Here is a 21,258-nt window from a genome sequence, read left to right on the forward strand (position 1 = left end):
AACTTTTGTTCAAAATGTATTTGTTCATCCCTCCTAAAAAAATTGATGACGTCACCCTTAAATTTTGCTGAATAAATCCTATCTAAAATGCAAAAAATATGATGAGTTTGTACTTGTGATTTATCATTCCATTCATATTTTTTAGATTTTCTTAAGAGGTGGTTCAAAAAAATTAATGAAGTCAATTTATTTTATTGATTAAATTAAAGGCAACACTTATTATTAGTATTACACCCCAACCAACCCAATTTGGTAGACACAAAATTTGTTAAAGGAAAAACTCGGTTGAAACATAAGGGTAGCACGCTTATTTACATCGACTTTAACATTACAGACCTGCATTTGTTTTATGCGTTCACTTGGTTCCGCGAATGTGAAATAGACATGTTTATAATCAACCAATTGTGAATTTCACCGTCAAGAATTAAAATAAAACCCAATGTTTTATACAATAAGCGGAAGTCGAAGCAATAAAACCGATGGTCGTTTTGTTTACAGTTTCTCTGTTTGACTCTCACGTATGCTGTTACGCCTGTCATCTTAAATTAAGAATGTTTATACATACACGATTTTCAGTTGCCTCTGATACGTATACGTGAGTAAATTGTTTCGTTATTTTATTGATTATTACAAATCAATATTCAAAACGACCCAATTCATTTTCCCGAAAATTTGAGAATATAATAATTTTATTCTTAGTATTACACTACATCTATCCCAACTGATATACGTGTCCTTGCAAAAATGTTGATGACGTCATCGCAATTTTTTTTTAAATTCTTACTACAAAAATGTAATGAGAAAAAAAACACAATAGGCATGCAGTCGTCAAGTTTCCGACAGCGAGGGAAGTACTGTCTAAACTCTTTAGACCAATTTTTTTCTGTTATAACTGCCCTACTAGCAGCCAAAAAACGACACCACATCAAAAAGGATCTACAATATCTAGAAACCTTACTTGTTTGTCAATTTATCATCACATACTGACATTCGCAAAAATTTCATATCGTATCCGTTCCAAATTTCTGCCAAATTATAAGTAAATAGTACAACGTCTGCTGAAACCTAAATAGAACTCTATGTCTCTATAATGAACCTAGTTGTGATACTCTGCGATTTAGTTTTGGTTGCGGTGCTTTGCCGGGCTGACGATGCACCGTCCGAAGCACCGGAAGAAACGAGTAAAGAACCGAGCCAAGATGGGACAACAGGATCGACACAAGATGGGACGAAAGAACCGGCCTTAAATGGGATGCAAGAACCGACCAAGTGTTATTTTTGTATACGCTCGTGTCAAAAACCCATGGAAATACAAAATTGTACCACACACGAAAGCTACACCCGCGCATGCGTAATGCAACAGATATTCTTCCGTAAATATAATAATTGTACACTTACTGTGTTGGTAATTGAACTACTTTTAGGTGGTAGGGTAGACGAAGCAAGACGCTGCGTTACCACCAGGGAATTTCACCAACAATTTTGCGTCAACAGCACTAAGGAGAAGTGTTACATGTGCTATACGGATTTGTGTAATTCGGTGGGAATTTTGACAAGAGCGAGTTCGCCAAAAATGCATTCGTTGTCATATACCCTTTACGGTCTTTCTTTGGCTATTATTTTAATAAAATTTCACTACTAGAAACAAAATTATTCTTGATGTTGGGTTCATTTACGTCTAGTGTGAATGCTGAATTATAACGCTGAATCGAAGTTATGCCATTGAAAAGTGTCTAATGACTCTTTATAAGGACCCTAAAACACCTTAAGAGATTGCTTTTAATAATCTTTGGAAACGGGAAAGTCGCTTCGAGCAATTAAGGCAACGCTTTCCCATTTTACAGAATACCATTAGACTATAATTAAAATCAGTTCCAGCACAATCGTTGCGTGTTTCATCCTTCACAATGTATCTAAATATTTAAAAGATGATACAAAATCCGAAAACCATCCTTGGAAACAACTAATCGATCTCCAGTTCGAATATCCGTCATTCTTTTTTTCCGCGAACGCACCATTCATAATCCTCGACATACCTGCTCGTGCAAAATTATTCACCCCAAGCCTAAACAATCCCCGGCCCCAGAAAAATGCATCAACCTCCTCGCACTTTCCCCGCTTTCAGCACGTACCGCAAACTTTGCTTATTCACGTCAAATGCGTCAATTGCACAAATATTTCCAAACCGCTCCAGCCACCCCTTCCCGGCAATGAATTTCCAGCTTGAGCCCAGCCAGAGGCCGGCGTTCGTGAAAAGAATTTATAAATAGTAACCCGAACTATTTTTTCCGAATTTCCTAAACTGTCCGCCTAAACCCAACGCCGAATTGAAAATAAAATATAAACTAAAATAATCCCAAAAAGAGGTTTTCTTTGCCAGAAAGACCCCATGTTTATTTAACAAACCTTCTGCTTCACGGATCGCCGAACTCGTATTTATGTGCCGGTTCGAACTCGAATAATTGCCGAAAAATACGGCGCTCGAGCTTTTCTGGAAATGTTGGAGGCGTTGCTACAATAAAATTTCGCGCCGAACACGGAGAGCGTTAATGGTAATAATTCGTGGAAGTTTGATGGCGCTTGAGACGGTCGTGTTATAGCAGAATGAAAATGCAAATGGGGCTTATTAACATGTTCTATTCGCTATCGGGGGAACTAACGCATCGAGGAGATCGTGATCGACTTGAATATGCAGGAGAGTAATAAAATATCGAACTACGGCGAAATTCGACGGGTGTGCGCTAAATGGATGAAGACTTCCGAGTATTTACTTGCACTAGTGTGTTAAGGAAAAAACCCAGTTATTTATAAATCAATGTCACGACCTTTCCAATTATTTGTTTATCGGGCTTATTGTATGTATGGTGTTTACGCCTCCGCTCGTTTTTATATAAGAACGTCCGTGAAGACACCGGTTTGAGTTTGCTTTTTGAAGTCGTGGAAACAGTGCTGTGAAGATGAGAATAATCGAGACCTTTTTGTTGTTGCTCGTTGTTTCCTATGCCAAACCTGAAGACGAGTGCAACGCCCACAATAATTCTTGCAATGATTGCATCCGCAAATTGGGCTGTTCCTGGTTTGTGAAACACACCACTGTAAGTAGTTTCAACATAAAAAAAAAAATTACACAATTTCGAAATTGTTAGGAACTGGACCACAGTAATTGCTTCACTAACACCAACGTGAGCAGCTACCAAGCAAGCGCCTACAACCCCGGAAGTTCAATCAATGTAATAGAAAATTTGCCCCTTGACGACAAAATTTTGGTGGCGCCACAAAAGTTATCGGCGCACCTTCGTCTACGTAAGTGTTTTATTATAAAACTAACAAAAAACTACTTTGGTATTTGTAGTTTCACCAGTGTTGTTTAAAGTCCGGTTTGCTTCCAAAGATGAATCTCTAGTGACTCCCCACGACCAGAACATAATCGTCCAACTTCTACGTACGAAGCCCGACTTTGTCATCGTTCATTTGGAGGCTTTACGCTGTCCACAAGATGCCAAGAGTTTTCGACAAACTCTGACTCTGCCTACGACGCAAACCCAGCAAAAGGTGACCGTGGATTTGCATTTTAATTGTGAATGCCCGTTTTAATTTTTTTTGGAATGGAAGCCGACCAGAAATAAAAATAAAGTTTCAAAGCAGTTGAAGAACGATCCCGAAAAACCCAAATTTCCCTATTTAGTCCAACAGTAAGACGAATCGGAAAATAAGCTCCGGAATTTTTGGTGGATTTTTGGGCACTTCGAGATTTTCGATATTTCCCCACGATCTTGATCCTGGACCTTCAACACACCATTTTTTTTAATTTCGGTTATTTTCTGTAGACGTTTATGATGGTTTCATTTTTGCGAAAACTCCTACCGTTTTTCCAAAATGGCCAAAATGAAAGGTGACAAAATTGGAACTATTTCAAAAATTTGGAGTTGAACCCGAATATTTCGAAAACGAGCTGTTGTATCAACTTGGAATTATTTTCCCTAACAGACGTATCATTCCTGCGCAAAGACAATTTTTTTCAAAATTTTAGAACACCCAGTTTTCTCGGAGAGGTACTAAATGCGTACTTAACAAAAATAGTACGGCAGCTTCTAGATTTCGATTTTGACCCGGAATTTTGGTCCGGGACCATTATTAACACGAATGTTTTTCGATTTAGCTCATCGAAATCCTACTCCCAGAATTTTTGGTGGATTTTTGGGCAAGTTTTCCAAAATTCAATTTTTCAGTATCAAATTTTAAGAAAATTTTGACTCTTTCGAGCACCGTCCAAATTTATCTAAAAGTATTTTTTATAGATTTCGACCTCCAGGATTTATTTTTGGATCTAACATTTTTCCAGACTCGATAAAATGGCCTATTACAATTTTTAGAAATATTTAAAACTTTTACCTTGAACACGAATAGCTCATAATATTTGTCGGAAAACATTAACAAGCTATGTTTTCCGAATAAGTTTGTCGAAATCTATATTTTTCTAAAAGCCCAATTTCGCAAAATTCACTTTTATGAAAATTTTGAATTTTTTCGAGTAGCGTCGAATATTATCTGAAAAGAATTTTGGCAGATTTCGATTTCTAGAATTTATTTTTGGTCTGATTTCTAAAAAAAAAATTCGTAAAATTTTTTCAAAAGCTCAGTTTTTCAATTTGAAATCTGATGGAATTTTTTACCTTTTTCAAGCACCGTCGACAATTATTCTCTAAAAGAATTTTTTACGGATTTCGACTTTCAAGATTTATTTTCAATTTCATTTCATCCAAAAATTATGTCATTTTTTCAAATCGAAATATAAAATATAGCAATTTTTAAAATATGCACCTTAAAAATTTGACTTTGAAAACGAATACCTCGAAAATCTTTGTTCAGGACCATCTACAAGCTATGTTTTTTTAATTAGTTGTTCGAGATCTATATTCCAGTATTTTTAATGGGTTTTTAGGTAACTTTTCCAAAAATCCAATTTCTCAATATGAAATATTTTCCTTTTTCCAAGCACCTTGGGAAAATGTCTAAAAGGAGTTTTTGCAGATGTCAAGCTCCAAAATTTTCTTTGTGCTGCATTTCTTTCAAATTTCTATTATTTTTCAGGAATCCCCAAAATTAAATATGCCACTTTTTAGATTTCTTTAAAAATCTGACTTTGGAAACGGATACATCGAAGATCTTCATCCAAGACCGGCCACATGCTGTTTTTCGAATTATCTTGTCAAAATTTTCCACGATTTTTGGTGAATTTTTAGGCAACTTTTCTAAAAGCTCAATTTTTCAAAATGAAATTTTATCAAAATTTTTAATTTTTTCAAAAAAATAATAAAAAAATTATGTTCAAACAAAACTATAATTAACAAGTAAAAAGGAAACCAAAAATTATCTCAATTGTGATGAATTATATATGGTAATTTCTTGTAGAGAAATGAGGATTTTGTAACGAAACTCCACCCGTCAGCTCACATTCATCAGAATTGAGAAGGGGTGGGTGGGCGGGGCTTATATTTGGTCCGTTTTTCTTAATACACGAAGTTTTCTTTTCCCAACAAGAAACTGACAAAATGTTTAACTATCGTGTTGTTGAAAGAAAACTGTATATATATAAAAAAAAAATAAGCCCCACCCACCCGCCCGGATCTCAACTGTGATGAATTTTTCATTCATTGTTACACCGAAGGGCGGAGCTTAATTGCAAAATCCACATTTCCGTGCAAAAATTTGTTATTTTAAACAGGTTTTAAGTTTCTTGTAGTGAAAAAACTACTAATATTAAGGAAAAAATAACAAAATATTTGCCCCGCCCACTCACCCTGTCTCAATTGTGATGAATTTTTCATTCGTTCTCACACCGAGGGGTCAGAGCTTAACTGCAAAATTCTTATTTTTCTATAAGAAATTACCATCTGAAACACGTTCTTCAAAAATTATATTCAAAGAAAACTATAATTATCAAGTAAAAAGGAAACCAAAAATTAAGCCCCACCCACCCGCCCTAATTTCAATTGTGACGAATTTCTTATGCTAATTTCTTGTAAAGAAATGAGGATTTTGCAACTAAACTCCGCCTTTCTGCACACTATGAATTAAACATTCATCACAATTGAGAAGGGGTGGGTGGGCGGGGCTTATATTTTGTCCGTTTTTTGTTAAAACACGAAGTTTTATTTTGCCAACAAGAAAGTGAAAACATGTTTAACTATTCTGTTGTTGAAAGAAAACTCTATATATTAAAAAAAAAAAACAAAAATTAAGCCCCACCCACCCGCCCCGATCTCAATTGTGATTAATTTTTCATTCATTGTTACACCGAAGGGCGGAGCTTAATTGCAAAATCCACATTTCCGTGCAAAAATTTGTTATTTTAAACAGGTTTTAAGTTTCTTGTAGTGAAAAAACTACTTATATTAAGAAAAACAAATACAAAATATATGCCCCGCCCACCCACCCTGTCTCAATTATGATGAATTTTTCATTCGGTCTCACACCGAGGAGTCAGAGCTTAACTGCAAAATTCTTATTTTTCTATAAGAAATTACCATCTGAAACACGTTCTTAAAAAATTATGTTCAAACAAAACTATAATTAACAAAGAAGTAAAAAGGAAACCAAAAATTATCTCAATTGTGATGAGTTTCATACGGTAATTTCTTGTAGAGAAATGAGGATTTTGTAACGAAACTCCACCCGTCAGCTCACATTCATCAGAATTGAGAAGGGGTGGGTGGGCGGGGCTTATATTTCGTTCGTTTTTTTTTAACACACGAAGTTTTCTTTTTCCAACAAGAAACTGAAAACATGTTTAATTATCCTGTTCTTGAAAGAAAACTCTATATATTAAAAAAAAAAAAACAAAAATTAAGCCCCACCCACCCGCCCAATCTCAATTGTGATTAATTTTTCATTCATTGTTACACCGTAGGGCGGAGCTTAAGTGCAAAATTTTTATTTTTCTATAAGAAATTACCATCTGAAACACGTTTTAACTTTCTTGTAGTGCAAAAACTCCTTATATTAAGAAAACAATAATTTTACCGTTCAATGTTATCGACGATTTTTGAAGCATTTCGACCTCTAGAATTTATTTTTGAGAAAATTCGTACCTTTTTCAGGAATCACCAAGTGCATTTTTTTTAATAATTTAAAAATTTGGACACTAAAACTGATACATAGTATTTTTTGAATAACACGATAAAAAAACGTTTCAGATGGTAATTTCTTCTGGAAAAATAGTGGTTTTACAATTATCCTTCGCCCTCGCGCTCAAGACGAATAGAAAAAAATCATCACAATTGAGACAGGGCGGGTGGGCGGGGCTTATATTTTGCCCCCTTTTTCTTAACAAATGCCTTCTTTTTACAACAAGAAACTTTAACAATATCATATTTGAGATGGGGGTGGGTGAGCGGGAGTTATCTACAATTAACCTGTTTTTTTCTTAGTATGCGTACTTTTCTTTCCCGACAGGAAGCTGAAAACAAGTTTAAAATGGTTTAAAATGGTAATTTTTATACACAAATGTGGATTTCGCAATTAAGCTCCGCCTCTCAATCTCTCAAAATGGTTTAAAATGGTAATTTTTATACACAAATGTGGATTTCGCAATTAAGCTCCGCCTCTCAATCTGACAACGAATGAAAAATTCATCATAATTGAGATGCGAGCGGGTGTAGATAGTTTTCAACACGATGACTTAAGAGCATGTTTCACATGGTAATTTCTTGTGGAAAAATAATGATTTTTACAATTAAGCTCCGCCCCACGACGGATAGAAAAAAATCATCACAATTAAGAGAGGGTGGGTGGGCGGGGCTTGTATTTTGTATGTTATTTCTTAATATACGTGGCCTTCTTTTGGGAACAAAAAACTGAAAACATGTTGAAAATGTTCTACATTTTCGTTAAGCTCCGCCCCTCGGTCTGACGACCAATGAAAAATTCATCACAAGTAAGATTGGGACTGGTGGGTGGGGCTTAATCTTTGACTTTTTTCTTAATATTTTTGCACAGTAAATGCGTAGTCTACAACTTCCAAAATTATATTTTCTAATCAGTTGATTGACAGGCAGACTTGCACCTTATTCCCGATATTTTCTGGTAATCTGATAGCGCTTAAGACGCTCTCTTAGTATAGGAGCGCGGTCAAAATCGATACACAACAGAGTATAAAATATCAAACTACAACGAATTTGACAGTTCGCGTCAACCCAACTCCAAGATTCTCCACTAATCACCCGCATTTGTGTATTAAGGAAAAATCCATGCCCCACTTTAAGTCATCAATGCCATCACCTTTCTAATCACCCATTGATTACGCTTAATGTACATTCATTTTCAAATCCACATTTTTTTAGACCGCCATCTGAAGCGTCAAAGCGCATCTCCTGCCCGATCAAGCAACTCCTCGCAACTAATTTATTTCGTCTCGCCTCCAACCATCTGCATCTCAAATCCAACACAAACAATAACAATAAACACGCTTAATCTCTGAACTTTAACACCGTAAACCTCGACTTAGTTCGGTCGAGCTAACCGCAGAATGTGGAACAAAATCGCAATAACCTTGTTCGTCCTGACCAAATTAAAACAGGTGCATTGTATCGACGACTGTTCATCGCTAAGAACCTGCCAGCAGTGCATGCATGCACCATCGTGCGGCTGGTACCTGCAGTATCGGGTAAGTAGCAACCAAATATAAATGCCCTCGATCAACCCAAACCCGTTGAGCAGACGGTCAACGGTTCCGGGTGCTTCAAAAAGGACCGCCTGGACCTGGAACGAAGGGACGCAACCAAGGGCTACGTCCACCCTCCAAAAAGCAGCTTGTACGTCATAAGCAGTCGAGGGAATGAGGAGTTCGCGCCTCAGGCAGTCTTCCTGAATTTGAGACTAGGTAAACGGGAACGCCTTTTCGAAATTTCTGGAAGCCCATTTCTCGTTTCAGGCGAGACTTTCGCCTTTCCCATAACCTTCACACCGCAGCGCCCATCGTGGGGCAAACGGGCCGTCGAACTCCAACACAACTACCACAAACCCAGGATAAAGCTGGCGTTTTTCAGCGACTGCGGTGGTCAACACGAAGAGGCGATCGAAACCAGCCAGTGTGACAACGTCGAGGTAAAAGTCAAAACGATGTGATTTTTTGTCCACGCTTGTTTCTAGTTTGGTAAATCCGTGGAGTTTGTGGTCAAAGTCCAGCAAGTGGTTTGCGCGAAACGTCAACCCGAGAAGATCAAAACGGTTGAGATCAGCGCTGCCCCCAGTGGTGCCACCTTCCGGCTGAATTTGTACGTCCACTGCAACTGTCCTTGCGAGATGGAAGGCACGAAGGGCAATCCGGAACTACCCGAAGAAGTTCCGGGGTGTCGCGGCAGGGGCGAGTTCGTGTGCGGGGTGTGCTATTGCAACGAGGGGTGGGCGGGGGACAGTTGCGAAATTAACACGACGAACGTTATGACGTGATTAATAAATCAGTAGAAAACTATTGGTGTAGTTCCATGAAAACTCCCCCTCGTTCCGTCTGTCTGTCTGTCTAAATTTGAAATTGCACAAATTGCTCTGAAATGCACTCCGAAATAACCTTCGACGAATTTTTCTTTTCGAAAATCGCCGCGCCATAAACCCTCTGATGGCCCCTAAAATGCTAATGCGCTTTATCGCTTTTCAAAATTCTATTACAGCGAATAAAAGTTATATGGGCCATATTTTTCGAGTGCCTACCTTACAGGTTATTACGTGCCTTGATTTAGCTATAATAAATTCGGTTTTACAGCTTAAATCCGGCATCTAGCCGAAATTACAAGCAATAACTCGGTCCTAATATCTCCAAATTAATTATCCCGGCCGTCGAACGTCCTAAATCACCGAAAATGCGCGCGGGTTATTCTAAACGTTGATAATTTTCCAAAACATATTCCCGCTTTTTTATGGATCAATAAAGAAAAAAGTGTAAACACGTTATTTCGGTACGAAAGCGTTCGTTCGAAATAATGAATTATGGTCACAATTCCGGTAATATCCGGTCCTGGAGTCGACGGCGGTGGTTTGTTCACATCATTAAATATTCATAAAAGGACAATAAAATTTCTCTCGGAACTTTCCTGTGAAATTTTTAAGCGCCGCGCTGAAATGTCCATTAGCGATTTCGGCGATAAACGGGGCATTAGGAATGCGAGAGAATGCTTTGTTTTAAAGATAAATACGAAGGTGATCGTTTTGATTTATGCCGGGGGAGCGAAATATTGCCTGTATACTCTCATAATGAACCAATAAATTTCACATGAAGCTCAATCGCATTGCCTGCTGCTTTAATTAATAATTGAAGTTTTACGGTGGAAACATAAATGAGGCGATTTAAACAGGTGTCGTTTTAATTAATTACAACGTTGAGGTTGTATCTTGAGGTATGTTTATTTCCCGCTCCTCGGGCTGGAATTTAATTAGTACGTATTTCATAAATTGAATTGATAATGGCATGAGATGCACGCAGGCGGAACGAACGAATCACATTTTTTCAACTATCCCATTGTGAGATATTGATTGAGTAACGACACTGTTTTTTCGTCCCCCGACGAGAAAACTACTAAAAAGTGGCTCGATTTGCCGCCGAGATTAAAAAACGAAAACTTCGCGTGCTCGTTCCGTTTACTAAAATTTATTATTGCATGTTGAAATTATTGAATAAAAAGTTCAAAATCTCGCTACGTACTTAATTCGAATTAAAATTCAACCCCTACGATCGACTTGTAGTTCGCTTGCAGCTTTTCCGTTTCAACTTTTAACGAGTACGGAGGGTCGAGAAATGAAACTCAAAGGAATACTGCTGCAGTCGTAGATAAAAGTAAAAAGTTCCGGTGGCTTCGGCCAACTACTTGCAAGGATTCTTATTAAATCCTTAATTCCTTGTAGTCCTTTTAATCCAGCAGACAGTAAACGCCGCAATCCAGACACTGAATAAACAAAACTGGGAAAGTCGATGCTAACAAGAAAAAGCTCGTAGTGCTTATTTCATCCATACGCCACCACCAGTACAAGCGAATTTGGTCTCTAGTCAGACGTTTTAGTAAACATTTCTTTTCGTTTCAAAAGAAATCTTTTTTCAAAACCAAAATATCATGATTGCAAATTTTCTTCTAAGCTTTGTTTTCAAAAGTGTATATTGTTCCCTAAAAAAAATTTGTTTTTCGAATATGTGGCAAAATTTTAATAACTCTGACGACTTAGCAACAATAAACAATTTCTTATTTCAATTTGGTGAAACTTCAGAAATTATTTCTTCCAAATGTAATCGAATAGGCAGATTTGAACCCACTCGTGCTGCCCCACGCCCGATGAGGGTTAACCTAGAAAATGGTGAGCAAGTGGTAAAGCTTTTACGCGGGATAAGGAAAAATCGTAATATCATTAATGAAAATCAAATTTATAAAAATATTAGAGTGTCACTGGACAAAACACCAAAACAACGTAGTTACTACAAGAAAATCAGACAAGAATTACAAGAAAGAAAAAATGGGGGTGAGGAAGGTCTTATTATAAAATATATAAGGGGAATTCCGCGTGTTATGGTAGCGAACAAACGTTCCAATGACAGAGATTCAAATAATTTAAACAAGTAAGGCCCAACTTTTCTATATCACTATATTACCAAAATGTGCGTAGTATAAGAAATAAATCAAATGAATTTTTTAATGCCACGTTAGATTTAAGTTATGACATCATCGCCATATCTGAGACTTGGTTATGTAGTTCTATCTCAAATTCTGAAATTGTTTCTTCTCACCTATATAATATCTTTAGAAACGATCGTAATTATCAAGAGTTAAATATATCTAGAGGTGGTGGTGTCCTTTTAGCACTGCGATCTCACATAATTGCCGAAGTTGTTGACTTATCTCAATTACGTAATAGTATAGACATAATTGAAATTATAGGATGTAAATGTTGGCTTAAAAATTCGATATTTTATGTATTTGTTGTATATTTCTCAAGAACTCCAACATGTGATGATTTGATGGTATTTTGTAACTTTTTTGAGGAGTTTTTCAACAAAGAAGATAATATTTTGATCTTAGGAGACTTTAACATCCCCCAATTTATTCAAAATAATGACAATATCTTGGTACATACCCTCAATAATTTTTGTAGTTTTATGAATTTTATTCAATATAATTGTGTGAAAAACGCCTCAAATTACTGGATCTTGTATTTTCCAATGTCCATTGTCGGGTTGAACATGATTGCAGTCCTGTGGTTGCGGAAGACACCCATCACTCGGCTCTTTCGATTTTGATTGACTTCACTGTTGACAACTTTAGTAACTTCCCTTCCACTAGACCAAATGGTGTAAAACTGTACAATTTTAAGAGAGCTGATTATCCTTCTTTATATCAGGAATTATTAAATATAGATTGGTCCTTTCTAAATAATTGTGTTGATGTCGATAGTATGGTAGCTCAATTTTATAACGCCCTATATCATATTTTTGATAAGCATGTCCCAATTTATCCAAATAAATTCAATAAGATTCAGTTTCCGCCATGGTTCAATTCTGTGATTATCAATAACATTAAATTAAAAGGTTATTATCATAATAAATATAAGCAAACTAATGATAGCTCCTATTACGTCAAATTTAAACATTATCGTACTATTACTAAAAATCAAATATCTCTAGCTTATAAAGAATATCTGAATTCCATTCAAAATAATCTATCCCAGGACCCAAAAAAATTCTGGTCGTATGTAAAATCAATAAAAGGTCAAACACGCATACCCGGAAAAATGACTTTTAATAACGTTTCTTTAAATTCTCCAGAAGACATCGTCAACGCATTTACCACATTTTTTCAGTCGTCCTATGTTTGTTCTCAGAATTCAACAGATTTTCCAGTGCCTTCGTCTGATTATCTTTCTTTATCTATATCCAGTATTACTCACAATGACGTTTTAGTTGCTTTAAATAAAATCAAAAATTCTTTTACTGCTGGGCCTGACCAAATCCCAGGTTTTGTGATACATGATTGTAAAAATATTTTTGTTCAACCTTTATTAGCAATTTTTAATGTTGCCCTTACTACTGGTACATTCCCAAAAAAGTGGAAGACCTCTAAAGTCACACCAATCTTCAAATCAGGTAATAATGCTGAAATAGATAAATACCGTCCTATATCAATAATAAATAACTTTTCAAAAGTTTTTGAAGTTGTTCTGTATTCGTTTATCTATCCTCATGTTCGAAAATATATCTCTCCGCAGCAGCATGGATTTGTTGATGGGCGCTCAACGATAACCAATTTAGCTTGTTTTTCCCAATTTCTGACAGAAGCTATTGATAATGGGTATCAAGTAGACGTCATTTATACAGATTTTGCGAAAGCTTTTGATCGCCTTGATCACTTAATGTTATTATCTAAACTTCAGGTATATGGTCTCTGTGGCAATATTTTCAATTTACTTCACTCATATTTATCAGACAGATCGCAATATGTTTTTTATAATGGTCACTCTTCTCATATCTACGATGTCACATCAGGAGTTCCACAAGGAGCTAATCTTGGTCCGCTACTTTTCATTTTATTTGTGAATGATTTGCCTACCATTTTCAAGAGTCAGTCATTAATATACGCGGATGATGCTAAAATATATCACATTATTAGAACAACTGAGGATGCACATCAGCTTCAAAGTGATATGAATCAATTCAACAATTGGTGTTCCTTAAATAAAATTACCCTGAATGTCACTAAATGTAAAGTCATATCATTTACTCGTAAGAAAACATTACACAAATTTGATTATTCAGTAAATAATGAAATCATACCTCGATGTAATGTCATAAAAGATCTGGGAATCACATTTGATTCAGAACTTACATTTCAATGCCATATCAACAATATTGTTGCACGTTCGTTTTCTTTACTTGGGTTTATAATAAGGACATGTAAAAACTTCAATAATTTAAATACTATTAAGATATTATTCGAGGCATATGTTATCTCATGTCTGACGTATGGTTGTATAATTTGGAATCCATTATACCAATGCTACATAAATGTCATCGAGTCCATTCAAAGAAAATTCATGAAATACGTATGGTTTAGAAAATACGCTACTTATCCTGATAGAGGAATTGATAATGCTTTGCTGCTAAGTGAATTCAACATGTTATCATTAGTTAGCAGAAGAGAAGTTGCCATTACTTTATTTTTCTTTAAATTAATTCATTCAAGGATTGATTGTGCCGAGTTATTGGGAAAAATTTGCTTTCATGTTCCACGCTTAAATTGCAGAAGTGGTTTGCCTTTTTATGTACCTTTAGCTCGTACAAATATTTTAATGAAATCGCCTTTAAATATAATGTGTTTCCTTTTTAATAAGAACTTTAAGGCTTTGGATATCTTTTCACACAGTTTCAAACAATTCAAAACGAAGGTAATAGTTTTTTATTTTAATAGTAGTTAATTAAATTATTACACCTATTAGTTGTTGTTTCTACTAATTTGAATTTGTGTCAAATACTGTTTTTACTATTATTATTATTATTATTATTATTTAAAGTTGGTTTGTTATTTCTTTTGTTTTGTTATTCATTTATATATAAGCACACATTCTTTTATTTAACCTTCATGGAAAGTGTAGTTTATAGTTTCGGTTTTCTGTTTTTTTTTTTTGTCACACTCTAGAATAATATTAGGTTATTAGGTTATATTCATTCATTGCTCTGTAATTGGTTCGCTTGAACTGTTGGGCAATAAACTTATTATTATTATTATTATTATTATTATTATTAATAAAGACGTCGAAGAAATGAACTCATGAACCGGTCCAAAATCCATAATAACCCGAAAAAAGAGACAATTGGACGTCAAATAACCCAGTAACGGCGGATGGCCCGGATTTTATGGAACGTGACCCTCGATAATACTTTTTCACATAATATTCTGATAGGACGCAAGATTTAAAAATTATGGACGCTGCCCGCACGCTAGCCATAAACCCAATAGTGGCCATAACTTTTTTATTTTGATAGAGATATAAAAGTGATTTTCGAGAAGTGCGAGATATAACGAAGACACGAAGCCCGACTTCACGGTCCAGATTTAATTAATCCCCCTTATCCGACTGATTGCTCATTTAATTTAGTCGCGAGGGCGCAAAAAATCATTCTATTATCTCGAGACACAGCATGATTGATTAAAATTTTAAAACGGCTTGTTGGGGACCGCTCTATTTTTTAACGACCCACCTTGCAATAAGCCACTTTAACCTTTAACAAAATGTCCACGCCAAGTGGAAATTATAAAAAGCACTCGCTGAAAGCCTGTTATTTCGCTTTTCTTTGTTTGCTTTGACGGGAGTTATCTTCATCCGAGGAGATTCTGGGCGGTAGGATGGGAATTAATGGCTGTTGGTCGCCGCGAAAATCCGAAATTGATCGTTATTTGATGCAGTTAAATTGGATCCGAGTTAAACGGACGATATATTTGCATTTGGGGCGATTTAAAGTGGGATTAAGTGCAACCGGTGAGTGCACCGGTTCAGAATAGTGCAGCGATTAGGATAAATAAATCGCGGCTTAATGTTGCCGACACCTGTAACAGTAATTTGCGACAAAAGTGGAAAATAAATCCATAGTCAAAGCAGCTTGGACTGGTTAGAACCCTCTCCCCCTCTTACCTGCACGATTTCCAGGATATGTTGACATTTCTCCCTGACGTTGATGAAAGGACAACTAATTGATAACCTTAAAATGATAGGTAAATGTAGCGACACCAGGTCCAAATACTCCTTCGGGACGTCATTAACGGTATTCCCCACTAGATCCGAACACGCGCACCCGTTGGACGCGTTCTGCAACCTATGACCCATCCGATAGTGCTTGGGGCTGCCGACGCCGTCCAGCCACCCCTCGACCGTCTTCGATATCACGTCCAGGGCCACTTCCCGGATTTCGTTGTCGCGCGAACAGATCGGCATGCAAAACCGCGAGATCAGGTCCAGGTCGCGGAAGAGACCTTCGTAGTCGGATTCTACGTCGTGCGATCTACTTAGCTCGTTATTGTTATTTGATTTGTTAAATTCGGTTTGGACGAACATCGTTTTAAGGCAAATGAGTTAATCAAATCGGAAAAGAAAGACGCTGGGTCGAGTCGGATGGGGCTCCTGCGAGTAGGAACTGGCTAATACTAGGTAATACTGTAGATTTTGATTTGGGGGCGTCCGGGCGTGCAAGGGAGACCTGCGAACAAAAACAACAGTCAGCGAAATCGAACAGAAAACTTACTTGCTTAAATTAAGTAATTGTTTATGTACCGCTTCTTTCGAATCTTTGCCACTAGTTACAAAATGATCTTATTATATGGTCTTCCGGGATCCGGGAAGCCGTACCGGATTGTCCACTGCCTCCAGAACCTGTTCTGATAAGCTGGGGTTCATGGATTGAAGCGCCTATTTTGACATTTTTGAGGTCTAAAATTATAGTTGCGAATTTAAAATATCGCCACGTAACGTCGGTTTTGCTCCTTCGCAGGGTCCGAGAGCTCGACAATCGAATCACGGCCCTGGACCATTATCCACTTATCCCAAACTAGACTCACTACCGTCATTACGCAACATTAGCCGGTAATTATGTTTTGAAAATATTTCCCCGGAATATAACACTACAACGTCGCGCCAATTAAACCCAATCTCTCGCTTCCGAGAATCCCCGAAATGTGGTTACGTCGACTTGCATCAACAAATTTTTCGCCGTTTTATAAATGAAGCGCATTTTTATTCCCATAAGAATCCACGGCTTCACAAACGGCCGCTCATTTATCAAACGAATTAAACGATTTAATAAGAACACCGCGCCACATCCTACCTCCGAAGACATATTTTATGCCTTTCGTTTAATGATTGACTTAATAAGGCTTATTTAAAGTCGGCAATAATAATCAATCATTGTTATTATCATGAGCTCGTTACGCTGAAACGCTAAAAAGTGCAAATTGTGGCTTTGGATTTTTGTGTGCGTTTGGAGTAATTGCTTGTCGGTGTGATTGACAAGGTAGTAGCGTAATTGTGAGTTAATTACACTCGTGTTTTAATTAGCGTTACATGCTGGGTGGTATTTGTCGAAAAAATCCGTGTGAATGTGTGGCGGAGTGCTTTCGTGCTCTTTATTCAATTATGAAATACTCGAGAATAGAAAAATAACGGTCGGAGTGAAATTCTTGCAAGTATGCACACATATCTGGAAGCGCGCAGCGCAGTTATGATATAAGTGGACAGAATTCTTTAACCGTGTTTCCATCTCAGTAGTAATTTTTGCATTGAAAACGTTAGAAGAATGTTAACGAGTGATTTTTTACGAGACGTCATCGCATTTATGGTCAGCCGAATTCCGGTGATCGTTTCAAGACCCACACGAGCTCTTCCCCGAACTGATAACTCCAGCCGCCCCAGAAAGCGGCGGCATTCCAGGAAACAGTTCAATCGATCAGTGGCGCAGATTCCCGTCCGACATCAACTATGTTGCCGATTTGGGGGGAAACTGCCGAAATTAATTATTAAACTCTCGTCACAATGACAAATCATTCCGGAATTAAATCGACTTCTCGGCGTCGCGTCCCCCGCCCGAGCCGCCCCTGCCAAACTGGACGATTACGTTTTTATTTCCTTTCGATCGGCGCCGTAAATCCATCGCCATCTTTCCCTTGATAATTTCATTTTATCCGAGTGGCAATTTTCGCTCAAACTGGAACACTTTCTCCTATTTCCTTCCGAGTAATTTTTTCAATTATGTCCCATACATAAGCGCGATAATCGATTCTCGCTCCCAGGACGATTCGCCGGAAAAGTCGGGAATCGCTGGAGTGAGTTTGGGGGCGCTTTGTTTCGGGGGGAGGGGGTTGATTAATCCGGATTTTCACGACGGTTACAATTCGCCGTTGGAAAATTACGTGTTAAGTCGATATACTTGAAAAAACGAACTATTATTATGATTATTATCTTGAGGCTACTAAATACGTACGAAAAATCGTGGTAAGAAAGGCACCACACGGAAATGTTCCGCAACAAGACCGACTATTCAATCTAATGCTTTTCAAAGTTACGACTGTTTATTACTATTATTAGAAGAAAAACTACATTTCCTCATTATGCGAATACAATTATTCAAACTAAAAGACGGCTCGTTCTGTATCGTTAACTCGAATATGACCATCTTATATCACCTGTGAATAACTAGAATTAGCATTTCGTGGGTACGACTGCCGAGAGTAGTGTTAATCAAGCTTAATCAATTCCCACCTTGAAAAAAATACTGTTGTAGGTAAAAGTAACCTAATATTTCACTGCAGCAAATCAACTCGTTTGCATAAAACAAGATTTTGTTTTCTCCATTATTAACTTTGATTGCACTTTAATTTTGCTTTCCAGTCGTGAACTCTCTGGTATCGCACACCTTATACTTTGTACACATTTTTAGCCGCTTACAGTCACTAATTATACGGAGTTTCTGATAACGCCGAACTAATACCACAATTACACGGAAAACTGCTGTAACTAAGTGGTTTTTTCATTGTTCCTGATACATAATTTGCTTGGAAAAAACAAGTGGAACTAGCAGTTTTATCAGTTTGGTTTTTACGTTGACCGGACTAAAACTGAAAAATATGTCATCAGTACTGCTAAATATACTTATTCTGTATTTCAGTTAGCTGTAGCTTGATCGCGTTAAAACTGAACAAATAAAACATGTTCTAATCGAACATTGATACTGAAAAAGAACAATTTCAAGATTTAATCAAATTAAATTACGAAAAATTCTAGCTTTTTCGTCTATGAACCGGTTAGACCTGATTTGACCAGACACATTTGACGTGATCAAATTGACCTGACCTGATCGGAAAAACCTGACTTGACCAGATAGATATGATTTCAGAGACAGACTCAATTTAAAAAGATAGACCTGAATTGACCAAACAGAACTAACTTGACCAGACAAATTTATCCTGACAAACCCAACCTGACCTGACTTAATTTAACTAATTCAAACTAATAATCCATCTATAGATCTTGTTGGATGTAAATTAAAACTTGGTTTTCAATCTCTCTAGGTTTTTGTAATATATTTTCCTTGTACTCCGTCTTTTGACGGTTTAAATGCTGTTTGTGATTTCTTTGAGGAAGAGTTAGTGAGTCTTAATAACATAATTCTAATAGGTGACTTCAATATTCCAAATTTTAATGACATCATCCCTAATAAAACAATTCTTCGTCTACAGACATTTGCACATTTTTTAAATTTAAATCAAATAAATAATATTTTCAATTCTAATAATAAATTGTTAGATTTAGCATTTTCGAATATTCAATGGGAAGTTAGCCACTTTGATAATCCAATGGTAATAGAAGACAAGTATCACCCAGCACTATCTTTAGTTTGCACCTTCTCAGTTGATAAACCGATTCATTTTCCACGCCATGGTAATGATAACCATAATATAAGTGCCTTTAACTTTCGTAAAGCTGACTTCATCTCTCTTTACAATGATATCCTATTAACTGATTGGTCATTATTATCAACTCTTTCTTCTGTAGATCTGATGGTTGATTGTTTTTATAATATCCTGTTCAATTTATTCCGTAAACATGTACCTGTCTTTCGGTCAAAAAAGCGGCATTACCCGCCATGGTTCAATAGGGAAATAATAAATAATATTAAATTTAAATTCCGATACCTTAAGAAATACAGAGCTTCAGGTCTACATTCTTATTTACTGAAATTTAAAGAAATTAGGTCCCTTTTAAAGAAGCAAATAAATACTGCTTATAAATTGTATATTAACAACATTCAAATTAACATACATCATGATCCTAAGCAATTCTGGGGTTACATTAATGCTAAAAAAGGTAAAACTAGAATTCCAGGCCAAATGTCATTTGGTATAAACAAGTTTGAAAATCCTATGGAAATAGTAAATGCCTTTAGTGATTTCTTTAGATCCACCTATACTGAATCTGATCCGCTTGATGAATATTATTTAGCTGATACTGTAAATTCTACCTCATGTGTTGTAAATATATTTAAGATCACGGAAGATGATATAATAAAAGCCATCACAAGATTGAAACCAGGTATGACATCAGGTTCAGATCAGATTCCAAGTTTCATAATTAAGGACTGTAAGTTTCAAATTGCTAAGCCACTCCTACTAATTTTTAATAAATCCCTTGAAACAGGAGTTTTTCCTAATAAATGGAAAGAATCTAAGATCTGTCCTGTCTTGAAGTCCGGTGATGCATCTAAAATTGAAAATTATAGACCAATCTCCCTGCTTTCTAATTTTGCTAAAATTTTTGAATTAATCCTATATTCCCATATCTACCCCGAAGTGAAAAATTATATATCAAAGTATCAGCATGGTTTTTTAAATTATAGATCAACAACAACTAACCTCATAATGTTCTCACAATTTGTATCTGAAAGTTTGGAAAATCAATCACAAGTCGATGTCATCTATACGGATTTTACAAAGGCATTTGATCGTATTGACCACAATATTCTTCTTAAAAAACTTGTAAATTTTGGTTTCACTTGTAAATTATTAAACCTTTTTCGATCCTATCTTACTCTCCGTACTCAATTTGTGCAGTATAACAACTTTGTATCTTATTCTTTTATTGCTAGCTCAGGAGTTCCTCAAGGATCTATATTAGGGCCACTTCTCTTTAATTTATACATAAATGATCTACCTTCCAGCATACACTGTTCAATTTTGTTATTTGCAGATGACGCGAAAATATTTCATAATATTAACTCATTAGCAGATGCTATCTTTCTTCAAAAAAACTTAACCAGGCTCTATAAGTGGTGCATCAGCAATAAATTTAAATTGAGCCTTCCTAAATGCAAAATTATTTCATTTACTCGAAAAAACAACATTATTACTTATGATTATGAAATAGATCAAAGCATACTCCCGCGATATAACACTGTTAAAGACTTAGGTATATACTTTGATAAGGCTTTTCGATTTGATCAACATTATTTTAATATTATTTCATCCTGTAATCGGACGCTGGGTTTTATTATACGTAATAGTAAATCTTTCTATAATATTGACTGCCTCGTCGCCTTATACAGAACACTTATTTTGAGCAAGCTTGAATATGCTTCCATTTTGTGGTATTCTATATATCAAACCTACAATGTCATAATTGAAAACATCCAACGTAAATTCCTAAAATACTTATTCTTAAAATCTCATAAAGTTTATCCCCCAA

General features: G+C 36.2%; 3 protein-coding genes across 3 annotated transcripts in view; 2 read left to right on the forward strand and 1 right to left on the reverse strand.

Moving 5' to 3' along the window:
- LOC135142709 (uncharacterized) overlaps positions 1-18,303 on the reverse strand; it is a 56,332-nt gene extending 38,029 nt beyond the window's left edge. The window contains exons 1-2 of the mRNA XM_064074460.1: positions 18,280-18,303; positions 15,664-16,225 (exon numbers count right to left, since the gene is read on the reverse strand). Coding sequence (XP_063930530.1) covers positions 15,664-16,083 — 420 coding nt within the window. The 5' untranslated portion in view covers positions 16,084-16,225; positions 18,280-18,303. The remainder of the gene's footprint in view (positions 1-15,663; positions 16,226-18,279) is intronic.
- Positions 2,904-3,644, forward strand: LOC135142711 (uncharacterized). Its single transcript, XM_064074461.1, has 3 exons — positions 2,904-3,095; positions 3,147-3,303; positions 3,353-3,644. Exons 1-3 carry the CDS (start codon positions 2,958-2,960, stop codon positions 3,592-3,594), a joined length of 537 nt encoding a protein of 178 aa, XP_063930531.1. The 5' UTR covers positions 2,904-2,957; the 3' UTR covers positions 3,595-3,644.
- LOC135142712 (uncharacterized integrin beta-like protein C05D9.3) lies at positions 8,065-9,472 on the forward strand. The gene is made up of 4 exons (XM_064074462.1): positions 8,065-8,665; positions 8,719-8,881; positions 8,933-9,105; positions 9,151-9,472. Exons 1-4 carry the CDS (start codon positions 8,528-8,530, stop codon positions 9,448-9,450), a joined length of 774 nt encoding a protein of 257 aa, XP_063930532.1. The 5' UTR covers positions 8,065-8,527; the 3' UTR covers positions 9,451-9,472.
- Positions 18,304-21,258: the final 2,955 nt, after the last annotated feature.

The sequence above is a fragment of the Zophobas morio genome, unplaced genomic scaffold (assembly GCF_036711695.1).
Source record: "Zophobas morio isolate AGI-343-1 ecotype UQ-CSIRO unplaced genomic scaffold, CSIRO_AGI_Zmor_V1 ptg000050l, whole genome shotgun sequence".
Classification (NCBI taxonomy): domain Eukaryota; kingdom Metazoa; phylum Arthropoda; class Insecta; order Coleoptera; family Tenebrionidae; genus Zophobas; species Zophobas morio.